Consider the following 12,446-nt stretch of genomic DNA (forward strand, 5'->3'; position numbering starts at 1 on the left):
ACTAGTTAATTGTCTCAAAAAGGTTTCAACTGAAACCATCTTGTTGTGATTCATTATAGAATCAGAAATATTTCTTTGCCAAGTATGTTAGACATACAAGAAAGTTGTCATGGTGGTTATATATACATGGAAGAAAAAAACAATGAAATAATTTAAGAGTTGATTTTATTACTTTGGCATCATATCCTTAAATAAATTATAAATGTCAACCGCCCAAATAACAATTTTTAGGGGGAAAAACTCTAAAATATGTTTTGCACAACTATTAGTTTTATGCTTCCTCTGCATGAGCGAACGAAAAAAGGGACGAGCTAGCCAGGAGTCGAACCTAGAATCTTCTGATCCGTAGTCAGACGCGTTATCCATTGCGCCACTAGCCCGCATGACATCTAGTAGATGAATACGACCATCATATTCTATGTCATTTCAATATAGCGTTAGATACGAAGCATAACCTAACCTTTGCTGACCGAAACAAGCTAAGAGGTTACGAAAAGGACGTTTTGGTCAATAATGCAGAAACAAATACGACAAAAACATTCAATAACTTTGCTGTTAGGGTTGGTAGCATGACCACAATCGTGTCATACAACAGTGAGCTCAGTAATGCTGTACTACAGCGGGTTATTTTTATGAAATGTGCTTTTGTGGACATTTATTGGAAGGACTATTTAATCATTGTTTCGAATTCAATGTTGAACCACGAGGCGGTTGCAGTAAAGCAGTAATTATTGAGAGATTCGTATTCTCATATAGTGCAGAATCTTTGCTATTGGGAAGATTAGTTGATAGAGTTTGGTTAAATTGGCAAAACATTCACAGTTTCGGACTTCCCCGTTAAATAGCTCGTCAGGAATACGTTGATACCGAACCAATCAAGGTGCTAAATAAATATACAGTGATCGTTGTGATGGTGAGAAGTAACAGGAGGCGGTCTGTTTTCTGATGATGTGACCTTTCGCTATAGTAAAAACTCAAGGAGTCACGTGCTGTCTTGCGCAGCTAAAACAGGAGCGAGAGAGGAACCTTATTTCAGGTCAAAGCCAGCAGTGTCGTAATCCACACACCGAGACGCCGACCATGAACGTCTGTGCAAATCCCGTTTTGGTCTTTCTAACGTCTGCGTTATTGCTCCATGTTGCTGCAGACCGTCATGGTAAGAAGGACACGAGTCATTTGTTTGCACAACAACTATGGGGGAAATTACCAGCATATTATGCTGCTCTATGGGGATCTGATGGCAAATGTACATAACAGAGGTCCGCTTGAGTAATAGAATATCATGTCGTCTTTGGATGTATTTCTAACTGGAATGAATTTCTGTTTGCATTTCTGTTTGGATTTTGTTGCGCCTCGGTGGAAGCGAAGTCGACTTTGACCTACATATTTGCTATGATGCAAGTGTTTAATAAATCTGAATCTTATCAATCATGTACACTTGTCAGTTGCAGCAAAAGACTAAACTAACTGAAACCAGACATTCAACACAAGTTATATATTGCTCCACATTATGATTTTGAATTACTCCTACTACCCTGACAGCTCCAGAAGTCCACACAAAGTTGGGGGCCCTTAGAGGTCAGTATGTGAGTGTGAAGGGAAAGGAGACCGGGGTCCATGCCTACCTGGGTGTCCCATTTGCCAAGCCCCCCATAGGCCCTAGGAGACTGGCTGCCCCCCAGCCTGTAGAGGCATGGGAAGGAGTGAGAGATGCCACCCAGCAGCCACCCATGTAAGGCCTTCATTGGCTTCTGTTGTTTGATATCACACTTGCAGATTTACGTCGGTTTTTACTGTGATTTATTTTCCTCAGGTGTATTCAAATGAAGACGTTCTCTATGGATATGATTGATCAGTATGGCACCGTGTTAGTTGATCTCCAAGACATTTCAGAGGACTGCCTTTACCTCAACATTTACACCCCTGCAAAGAAAGCTCTCGGTACCAAGATGCCAGTAAGTTGCTGCAGGTTTTCCTCAGAGAGAAATCAAATGTGCTTAATAATGTGTGGGAAAGATCAAGGTGTTTCATCCCCTTACCAGGTCATGGTCTGGATCCATGGTGGAGGGTTTACCTTCGGGGCAGCTTCACTGTATGACGGCTCCGCCCTGGCTGCCTATCAGGACATGGTTGTGGTTCTTATCCAGTACCGCTTGGGATTACTGGGATTTCTCAGGTAAAAATATTTAAATTACTAAGCAGAGGAGGAATGCTATGTTTTTAATATTTGACTGCTTTTTGATCTGTGCCACAAGTTAACAATAATTCTTAACTGGGTCGCTCTTATCAGCCGGTGTATGATATGATTTTATGCTCTATCAAGCACTGGGGATGAGCACATGTCGGGGAACTTTGGAATGTTGGACCAGGTAGAAGCTCTGAGGTGGATCCAGCAGCACATTCATAACTTTGGAGGAAACCCAGATTTGGTCACTATATTTGGAGAGTCTGCTGGTGGAATGAGTGTGTCCCTCCTGGTAAGCATAAATCTGCAGATAATGAAACTCAACAGTCTCTACTGTCAGCAGAACTTATTTTACATAAATCAACAGCTTTTCTCACCGTTGTCTGATGGCCTTTTCCACCATGCCATTGCTGAGAGTGGAACTGCTGCAATGGAACTACTCCTTGTAAATGATCCTGTCCCAGCGATGCAGGTTAAATATCCTTATTTCTCTTTTGTTATATAAACATTATTTAGTGCATACATTTGCCAATTTGTTGTAAATGTGTGCAATGAATCCCTCATGTCGGCCCTCAGGTGGTTGCAAATAAAACTGGCTGTAGCCTCGAAAGCACAGAGAAGATCGCTGATTGCATCAGGAACCTCGATCTTGACACAATTCTGTCTACTGTGCAGGTGAGCTATGTGACAGACTCTTATTGACTGACTTAATGGAATCTGCCTATTTATTTATTTTACTTAGACATATTGATCACCAACTTGTCTTTTGCACGTTTGATTCTTTAAAGGACGTTACAGTGAGAATTCCATTAAATGTTGATGGAGTCTTCCTGACAAAACCAGTGGACGAGCTGTACCGCACACATGAACTCCCCACTATACCATTCATGACCGGCGTTAATAGTGATGAAGGGGGCTGGGTAATTTGTAACGTAAGTCTGAATGTTGAGCCCAGTCCAGATGAGCCCATGGAAACATGGTTCTGTACATGTGCAATGATGCAAGTCGGAAATATTGGTTGTCTTCCCTTAGTTCTTTGCTCCTCCTAACTGGACCGAGGGAATGGATCGGGAGCAAATTGAGAACTTGCTATTCATGTTCTACCCTGATGTAAGGCGAAAAGGGCTCAACATTACAATATTGTTTTGCTTTATTATCCTCAAACATTTCTAATAGATGTGTGACTCTTTTCCTCAAGCCCAAATATACAGTATTCAGAGATTTAATCACAGAAGAATACATTGGAAGAGGGGAAGATCGTCTGAAAAACAGAGATGGGTTCACTAAGATTATTGCAGATATGATGTTCACCATTCCAGCCATCAAGACTGCTAATGCCCATAGAGGTATTTTATTCACTCACGATATCTTACGGTCACACACACGTTCTCAGACAAGAAATAAGACAGCCATTCCTCCCCTATTAGATGCCGGTGCTCCTGTGTACCTGTATGAGTACCAGCATGCTCCCACATTCCTGCAGGCTAAAAGGCCGAGCTTTGTTGGCAGTGACCATGGAGACGAGATCTTTACAGTGTTTGGATTGTGCTACACAACTACCCACGTCAAATTAAGCGGTAAGCAAATATTGGAAAATCGCTTTATCGATAGACCGCCAAAGTTCAAAGTGTCTTACAAAGTGATCATCATTTTAGTGGCATGCGACGAAGAGGAGGAACAGCTGACCCGAATCATGATGAGCTACTGGGGAAACTTTGCTCGTACTGGGTGAGAATTCATCTCATTACGAGCAATGATACACATGGAGATACGACCGTTTTTAACCTGTGCATGCGTGCTCATGTAGGTCTCCCAATGGTGACGGCCTCATCCACTGGCCAAAGTACGGCGCCGAAGAAGCGTACTTGTCAATTGATGCAAAGGAGCAGGCAACTGGCCATCAGCTGAAGAACGACCAGTTTGTCTTCCTGACTCAGACTCTCCTGGAGAAGAGCCGAGAATACAACGAGAAGCTGGAGCGCAACGAGCTGTAGAGCCGTCACCTCCGCCTTCTCCATTCCATCCTTCGTTATTAATTGATTTAGTAAGTCAAATATAGAAATAATGTGATACATTTGCTCCATAATTGTGATCATTGTATTTGGGAGAGGACCCACTTTTCAAAATCTCTTTTTCAAATTCCATGTGAACTTTTATGATAGGATGCGTTAAACTTTATTGGGAGAATACTTTTGATAGTCTCTGTGTTTGTTGAACATCAGCTGGAATTCAAAGAAAATTAAATTAAAACATATAATACAAATCTTGTGGAATTGTGTGGAATAATATTGGTGAACATGTGTTTATACTTTAACCTAAAACAGCACACTGCGCTGGGGCCAACGAGGGCTGTTTTGTGAGGGGATGCAACATCTTATTGCATTATTATCAAAATGCAACAGTGACGCTGCAAGGAGAGACTACGATGAGGTGATAGTTGAGCAGAAAAGGGAGACTACAGAAAGTTTATGTATTTTATTTTTTTATTATTACTGAGAAGAGCGCTTAAGCTGAAAAGCTCCCTGAAGTGTGATGCGAGCTGTTCAATAGGTCAAACTTCCCCACAATCAAGCGTGTGGCATTCAAAATGGTACAAAGTAATATTTTATTTTTTTCAAAGGCAAATCACTCCAATAGCAAGCTACAGAGGGCTTAGGATATATGTGAGAATGTAAATAAATTAAGAGGAAATTAATTTAAAAAAAAAGTAATAATAAAATAACAAAAGCAGACCCTTTTGATTTTGCAAATGTTATTAAAGCAGCAGTCGGATATAAAAGTGCTGGCTGAATGAGTCACTATACTGCCCAGGAAAGTGCACTTGGAGTAAGGAAGCTACTGAGCAACCCCATCATCAGCTGTAAGGAGACAAATAGACACTTACTTAGAACCTCGAGCTGTTATTTTGTATAATGTTCAAATAGCCTGGTCTCAAGTTTGAAATGATTTGGAAAACTGGAGGGAACAACTTTGCAGTTGGAAAGCCAGGCAAATGATGGGTCAGCCAATTCAACACAACAAATGTATGTGTCCAGAAAAGGTTCACTTTCAGATCATTATATAAGCACACTGTGTAACTTAACATCACGGCCAGCTCATGTAAAAGGTTTTGTTACTCTATTGCAGCACTAACTAATGTTATATCAGGTGTGATGACATGAAAGGTGTGTGTGACATGTAGTACCATGAGCCACGTCATATCACTATCTATGAAGTTCAAAAGGGCCAAAACTGGCTGATTGTTGTATCTGAAGTGTTTAGATGGGATAAGACGGCACACCCTCTCTAGTCAAAGGGGACACAATTACACTGTATTTTAGTGGACAAATTTCTAAAAGGCTTTTGAACTTCATATATTTTGGTTACTTTTGGTACTTAACTTCGGGTTTTCACTGGCTTATGAAGAGAAAAACACCTGAGAAGCTGGGTTTCTTTTAAGCAAAGATACACAAAAGAAAAACATTGTGTTGTGATTACATAGACAAAATGCAGCATGCAGTACAACATGTGGTGGGGCGGTTAACTCTGAATAATGCTTTATAGTAGAATACATTGGAGACTTTTATCGTCTTCAAGCACTATCAAGTACAGGTTTTATCAGAGGCACGTAGAGTTTGATTCATAATAAGCGATAAGAAACATCGTTCCTTTACGCCTCGGGGGAAATAAATAAATAAATTTTAAAAAGGGTCACTGTGACTTGTTTTCAGAGGACAACGGTCATTCTGTGGTGAGCTGATAAACGGTGACTTAGGAGGCCTTTTAAAGTGCTTGCATGAGATCAGGGCGATATATCTCATTGAATGAGACAATAAAACCAAATGTTTGACAAACATACCAGGAACACGGGGACAACTGCGGTCATGAGCTATCGTGGTAGGTCATAGGTCACGACTCAAAGGGCAGCGGGAGATGATTTGTGTAAAATGGTTGTTTTTATGCATTGTATTGTGGGGTGAAGCTTAAAATTGTGGTGCATCAGGATGTCCAGGACTGCATGTTGCACAGCATGGCCTCAAATCTCTCCATATTTGGGGCATGAGCGTGAGCTAGTTGGTCCGTCAGCCGACTGTAAAAACTGAAAGACTTCAACTCCAGCCAGATGAAGCCAAAATGGTCCTCGTCAAACAGCACAAAGAGCCCCGGGGTGCGCTCGGGACTCGTGAAGCCGTGACCAGCGATCAGGCCTGTACCATAGAAGCTGAAATGGAGGCACATCGATTCATTAAACACCCAATGAATACTTTCATGATATCAGTTTCAATGGGTTGCAGACTCTGTTCTAACAAACAAATCACAAGTAATGCCTGTGATCCATTGATCAATGAATGAACACTGATAACGGCTGTTATTTTGTGCCACCACAGCGTGCAACTACATTTAAAAGAAATACTGCAGTTCCACTCCTCTTGCAGATTGCAATTAATTAGGGGAGCCAAAATCCCCATGATCATTTTGGTATTTTGTTAATTAGACACCCTTATCCATAAAAAACATCAGCGTTACTGACAAGCATTGATTAGCAGCTGCTTTCAGCCTTTTGGCCGTGAACTTTCAACAGCGTATAAGCTTATGATAGCTCTGGAACAATCAGCACATTGTGTCCAACACCACTGCTGCTGGAGCAAAAGCAGCTCCAACCAACCCACCTACACTCTGCAAAAAAACATATCCTTCATGCGTTTTCCTTACAGCTGAGTGCTTACCATTTTCTACAGGTGCGAGGGTAGACCTCATTGCGAGCCATAACTCCCAGTGGCAGGACAAAGGGCTGGGCCTCAGAAGGACTGGTGCTGGTGCTGGGGCCAGCTTGGCAACTGTCTGAACAGGTAACGCGGTCCTCCTCCCCCCAATCGGCTGCACTGGCATTACCCCTGGCCCCCTCTGCTGCACCTCCGACTGCAGCAGGAGCATGCTTGGCCTGCTCCTGCTCTTCTCTCTGGACCTCTGCGTGTACCCCCAGAACCAGCCGGGACAGCTCCTCTATGCTGCGCTGGAGCTCCAAGTCTGGCAGGACGACAGGCCGGCTCAGGTCAACGTCTAAAGTGAGTTGCCCTGCAGGAACATTGGGGTCTCCCTGCAAGGAGGAGTACAAATGCAGTCCAAAATCAACATGCATTATTTATTCGTTGTTTGGAAATGAATTGAAACAAGTACAGCTTCTTTTTTTTTAACACAAGCACAGCCTCTGATATGGATTGTTCAGCTTACAGTGAGCTTGGTGGCTCTCAGATAGATCCCGTGGAAACTGAGCATGACGATTTCCAAGCCATGGCTGCCGTAGGTGCCTTTGAAGAGGCCCGGATGGAGAAGGTCGGAGGGCATCAAAGGCGGCAGATAGATCCTCCGGTATGTCAAGCAGTTACTGTCAAATCGAAGCAAACGACAATGGTCAAATTTGACTTTCGCCACTGTTGAGTATTTTCATTTCACCTCAGATCTGTAATGTAATATGCAACACACGTTTTACATTATAACCTACATAAACATGGAGATGGTGGGTTCAAATGTTAAGCTAAAGCTTTACCTGAGCCTCCGCAGAGACCATCTGAGCATCATGGATTCACCCACAAGTGAAAATCTGAACTATCCTCAAAGATATCAAGCCATTCTCGCAATCATTTTTGAACAGTAACGGCTACAGAGGCACACAATCGTTAAGTCAGCTTTAGAGGAAGTGTGATGTAAGGAAAAGCCTCATACTCATATTGACTTGTGTAAATAAACTTCATCAGAATGAGCTCCTGCATGTGCTCGTGGAAGATTTCTTCCAGTGTCCGGCCCCATTCTTCCTCCAACCATGTCCTGAACTCCTACACACACAAGTTAGAGAAATCAGTAGAATGCTGCTCTCACAGTCTTTCCAACATTATAAAAACACAATGGCTTTTAAAAGATACACAAGACGAGTGTTAATAACTGCCTCACCTCCTGTCTGCCTCCTGGCATGCGGTGATGATCAGTCTGGTTGCACTTTGTTGAAAATTCATCCTTCTTTCCAGTCTTAAAATAACAGAATTACGACACACATCTTAAAACATAACATACCACATACATCTCTAATCTTACAATGAAGTGGAATGTTCTGCTAAAATGCGTCAAAAATATCCAGATGAACCAGAGCAGGTCCTTTATTTGGGCTGTGCAGGCGCTCACCTGTATGTCTCCTTTGTGTGGCCCCTTGTGTCCGTACATACACTCCACAGCCGCCTTATCGCTCTCCCACATGTGGATGCGAAAGAGCGGCCGTCTTCTCATGGGATCCTCCACACGGGGGTCATGAGGAGGCAAATACATCCAGCCGATGATGAACAGGCCATCCACCTGAATGGAAAATACTTTGAATAATTCATAAACCATTGGAATGGTTCTAAAAATATGTTTACGTCTTACTTATCAGCTGAATTAAAAACAGTCATTAAACTGCACACTAAAGTCATTATTTCTTATCTTATTGCAAATGCTTTAATGGAGAAACACTTCTTACCACAACATTGAGCAATCCCCCATAAGGCCCTATGTCAGGCTGCCATAAGCCCAAGATATGTCTGTACGGGTGTAGCACTGCAACACAACAGCACAATGTCGCACCATGCTTATCAGTATCTGTAATGTAACAACCGTGGTTTACTATGGGCTAAAGTGTGCATGGTCACAAACACAAGCCCACTTTCTGTTTAATTGCTGTAAGGATGGAGAGATGTAAAACTGCTGCAGCTGTTTGCTTACAAATGAAATCAATGAGTCCCACTCACACAACCCCTCATGCAATAGCCCCCCCCCCCCCCCCCCCCCGCGCTGAGGGCCATGTACATACAGCGTTTGTACACGTCTCTATAGTCCGTGTGCTCGTAGTCCGGGAGGAGCTTCATAAAGCGCCCGGACTTCACCCGTGGGTTGACACCTGGACGGGCACAACACAGGCCCGTGTGGGGCAGACAAGGACCAAGGCGGATTAGGCCCAGCGCATCCCTCTGGAGAATGCAGTAATGTGCTAAACAATCTATTTAAAGAGTAAACACGGGCCCAACTGTCTTGTGGCAACGGGTGTTTCAAAATAAACTGTATATATATACGCTGATAAAGAAATTAGAAACTGAGGGTAGAGAAAATGAAATTAAAATCATAGTATTCCAGTTGCTCAGACTGTTACCCAGTCTTCTGAAAATCAAAGTAATTTGGATGATCTATATACCAAAAAATGAACCAATGGTGGATGACTGCACCAAATACTTTATTGGATCAATTCATGGGTGACATCAGACCTTCACATTCTGCAGTGTAACTTACGTTTAACATAGAGGTCCCGGCTGGACACTCCTCCAACTTCCACCCTCCTCAGATCCTCCTTCATTCCAAACTCTGCAGAGAAATTACATTTACATAAGGAAATTCATGCAAAGTATTACATAATGTTGATTGAGGGGGTTTACATTATAACACATTATGGACAATCTACTCGGAATTGTGGACTGAACAGTGGGCTCAACTCTGAAGGTTGTCTAATGTGAGAGCAACAGAGCAAGAAATTTGCACAGCAGCAAGATGGACAGGACAAGCTAGAAATGCAGTCATCAGACACAGACGCGACCTGATCCCTTCGGACTCACGAGACGTCTTCAGCACACAGTCGGCCTGAAGCATAAGTGAATTAAGAAGCCGGTCACCAGGAGAGCTTATTGTTGTTTTTGTCCCTTTTTATCATTATTAATTAAAATGCACTAAACAGATATCGTTAACGGTGTTCTGATGCTGGAAAATGTACACGTACATTGGCGATTTTGACTGTAAATGTATATGCCGGCATTGTCTATTTTACTGCTATTAAGGTCTATGTTTACGTCATCTGAATCAGCTGACATTTTTTTCTGCTAGCTGTCTTCAGTGTGACTGATATCTTAATTTACTATTGTGGACTATTGCAAATCATTGAGGTGAAACTGCTTAGTTTGGGTATAACTATTAAAACCGTCTCATTCGATATATCAGAAAAGTATATCATCACACAAAATTGCCTTTTCCACATAAAACGATCACATTTTCAAATGAACGTACGAACATATACGTATATGTATATATTTATATATATCACAACAGGCACATGTGTTCAAACAGAATGTTGAAGGCCCTCAAAAGGTCAGGTCCCACCCAGTCTTATCAGCTACACGGAATGGCTGACAGAGACCATGGCCCGTGTTTACAGCAGTGACTGCGTTAACCTTAATGTATTCTCTGGTACGGATCTATAGAAAAGCTTTTAAGGGATCACATTTCAAAGTAACCCGGGGCACAAATAACTTGTGGACAGAAAGGAACCTCCTGGTCGGGTGTACAGAAATTGCCTCCTATTCATGCAAGACTCAAAGCTGTTTGGGGGGGCTTTCTAACCTTGTGCGTGAGCGTTTCATCTGTCGGCACGTGCATCCCTCGCTATAATTACCTGCCATGCACCGCCTCCTCCAGATGGTTTCGGTGTTGAGGATTTGTCGGAATTTCTTTCCTACGAGCGCAACATTCGGCAGCGCGGTTCCGGGGAGCAGGGAGAATATCTCCACTAGAAGCTCCGGCGGTAATTCCGCTAACGACTGCGGGCGAGGGGGTCCCGTGCCCCCGCGACCCACAGCGCCTGCACTGTTGCTGTGACAGCTGCCATCTTCGCGAGCGACGCTCGGCCCTGCCGGGGCGCAGCCGCCGCCGCAGCCCGGGCCTGCGCCTCCTCCGCCTCCGTCGCCTTGCGTCTGCCCCACGATCTGCTCCTCTTCTTCTTCTTCCGCGTCCATGTCGGAATCGCTGCCCTGGTCCTGCTGGTTATGCCGCTGTCGCCTGCGGCATCTCCGCGACTGACCCACCCCGCAGAGCCTGGCACAGACTGCCATCCGTAGTCACCAAACGGGCAACGTTACATCACTGCGAGGCATCTCTCGGCTGCAGTCGGGCTGATCTCCCCTGCTTCGTGAGCATGGGCAGAAACATCCCCAGTGACGTCACATCAGCGCACGTAAACAGCGTAGCGACTTTTTTCCCCCCTGCGCTGTGCTTCGCAGGACTCACAAGCGGTATTTGTTGCCATTATTACGTAGAATTGATCGCTGATATCTAGCAAGGAAATGCCTAAGCAGCTTTCATCACCAGGCTGTCAACGAGTGGCTCCTTAAGGGGTCAGGGGAGGTTATGCACATTGTCTTAACTTCAATTTATTTCATTTTATTTAGATGAGATAGCGCACAACTATACCACAAAGTATCTGTGATCTGGGCGCAATTCATATTGATCAGCTCTGGACCGTATTCCGCATAATGTTGTGTACATAGACTCGACTGTGTTGCAGTGTTGAGGGGCAGAACACCCATGTGGATTTGAATAAGACTACAGATTGTGCAAAAGATAATCTAGTTTAGTAGTGACAAGAGTAATTTAGTGAAGTAAAAAAGTACATACTAATGCAGCATACTAAAATAATTCTAAAATACAGAGAAACCACATTATTTTCGAAGCATTGATTTGGGGAAGTATCAGTAGATTTTCAATTCTTGGTTATTCGGACAAAGCCTGGCAGCGAATAATCCACTGATTGGCCAAAACATACACATTTGGTGTATAGTTGATACTACGAAGAGTCCCCTTTGTTGACGCAATCTGAATCTATTGCTTCTTAGGCTGCAACCTGATTGGTTGTTTCTTGGAAGGAACCGCGCCAGCAATGTGCTTCGGACCATCCAACACTTAGTGTAAGGAAGAGTCTATGACCGTCTTATGTTATGAACTGCATGTACGGTTCTCAAAATAATATATACTTTTTCAAATGCATAATATACTTTGCAAGAAAAATTCCGAGCTAGCCAGGAGTCGAACCTGGAATCTTCTGATCCGTAGTCAGACGCGTTATCCATTGCGCCACTAGCCCGTCCTAGCATCGACGCAGGCCTAAGCTATATTTAACCTGTACACTGAACATCAGAATCCAAACGCTGTTTCATAGATTTATTAATAATAACAATAACTAAATTCGTGTAATCAGGAAGGCGTTTCGGTACAGTTTACGGATTAAAGACGTTTGACACTCCTGGAAAAACGTAAAAACATGGCCGTATTCAATAGAACAGTTCTCATTTTGTTTGCATATTTTTTGCCTATTCTAAGATAATCAGATGCATATTCAAATGTTCTGCCATTTAAAGTGCATGGGGCTGATAGTTCAACACCGTTCTAACCATCGATATATGTATAAAGGCTCTATGGTTCTAACTATTTAAATGGCATT

At 43.1% G+C, this 12,446-nt stretch overlaps 2 protein-coding genes and 2 non-coding genes across 5 annotated transcripts; 1 reads left to right on the plus strand and 3 right to left on the minus strand.

The window, feature by feature from the left end:
* Positions 1-307: 307 nt before the first annotated feature.
* Positions 308-380, minus strand: trnar-acg (transfer RNA arginine (anticodon ACG)). The gene has a single exon. It is a non-coding gene; the product is annotated as a tRNA-Arg (tRNA).
* Positions 381-1,000: 620 nt separating this feature from the next.
* On the plus strand, positions 1,001-4,448 carry ces2b (carboxylesterase 2b). Its single transcript, XM_037452142.2, has 13 exons — positions 1,001-1,156; positions 1,543-1,732; positions 1,814-1,955; positions 2,043-2,176; positions 2,324-2,477; positions 2,553-2,657; positions 2,762-2,860; positions 2,974-3,117; positions 3,218-3,295; positions 3,384-3,531; positions 3,613-3,762; positions 3,841-3,913; positions 3,993-4,448. Exons 1-13 carry the CDS (start codon positions 1,081-1,083, stop codon positions 4,177-4,179), a joined length of 1,680 nt encoding a protein of 559 aa, XP_037308039.2. The 5' UTR covers positions 1,001-1,080; the 3' UTR covers positions 4,180-4,448.
* A 197-nt stretch (positions 4,449-4,645) lies between these two features.
* fbxo31 (F-box protein 31) lies at positions 4,646-11,170 on the minus strand. Of its 2 annotated transcripts, XM_037452141.2 has the most exons (10): positions 10,626-11,170; positions 9,476-9,547; positions 9,003-9,089; positions 8,673-8,749; positions 8,342-8,509; positions 8,114-8,188; positions 7,889-7,998; positions 7,397-7,550; positions 6,892-7,262; positions 4,646-6,386 (listed from the first exon to the last, which is right to left on the minus strand). In XM_037452141.2, exons 1-10 carry the CDS (start codon positions 11,059-11,061, stop codon positions 6,164-6,166), a joined length of 1,773 nt encoding a protein of 590 aa, XP_037308038.2. In that variant the 5' UTR covers positions 11,062-11,170; the 3' UTR covers positions 4,646-6,163. The 2 variants fall into 2 exon arrangements, with proteins under 2 accessions (XP_037308038.2, XP_037308037.2); XM_037452140.2 differs by lacking the exon at positions 9,003-9,089 and having other exon boundaries at positions 10,626-11,169.
* Positions 11,171-12,016: 846 nt separating this feature from the next.
* Positions 12,017-12,089, minus strand: trnar-acg (transfer RNA arginine (anticodon ACG)). Its single transcript has one exon. It is a non-coding gene; the product is annotated as a tRNA-Arg (tRNA).
* Positions 12,090-12,446: the final 357 nt, after the last annotated feature.

This window comes from Pungitius pungitius, chromosome 6 (assembly GCF_949316345.1).
Source record: "Pungitius pungitius chromosome 6, fPunPun2.1, whole genome shotgun sequence".
Classification (NCBI taxonomy): domain Eukaryota; kingdom Metazoa; phylum Chordata; class Actinopteri; order Perciformes; family Gasterosteidae; genus Pungitius; species Pungitius pungitius.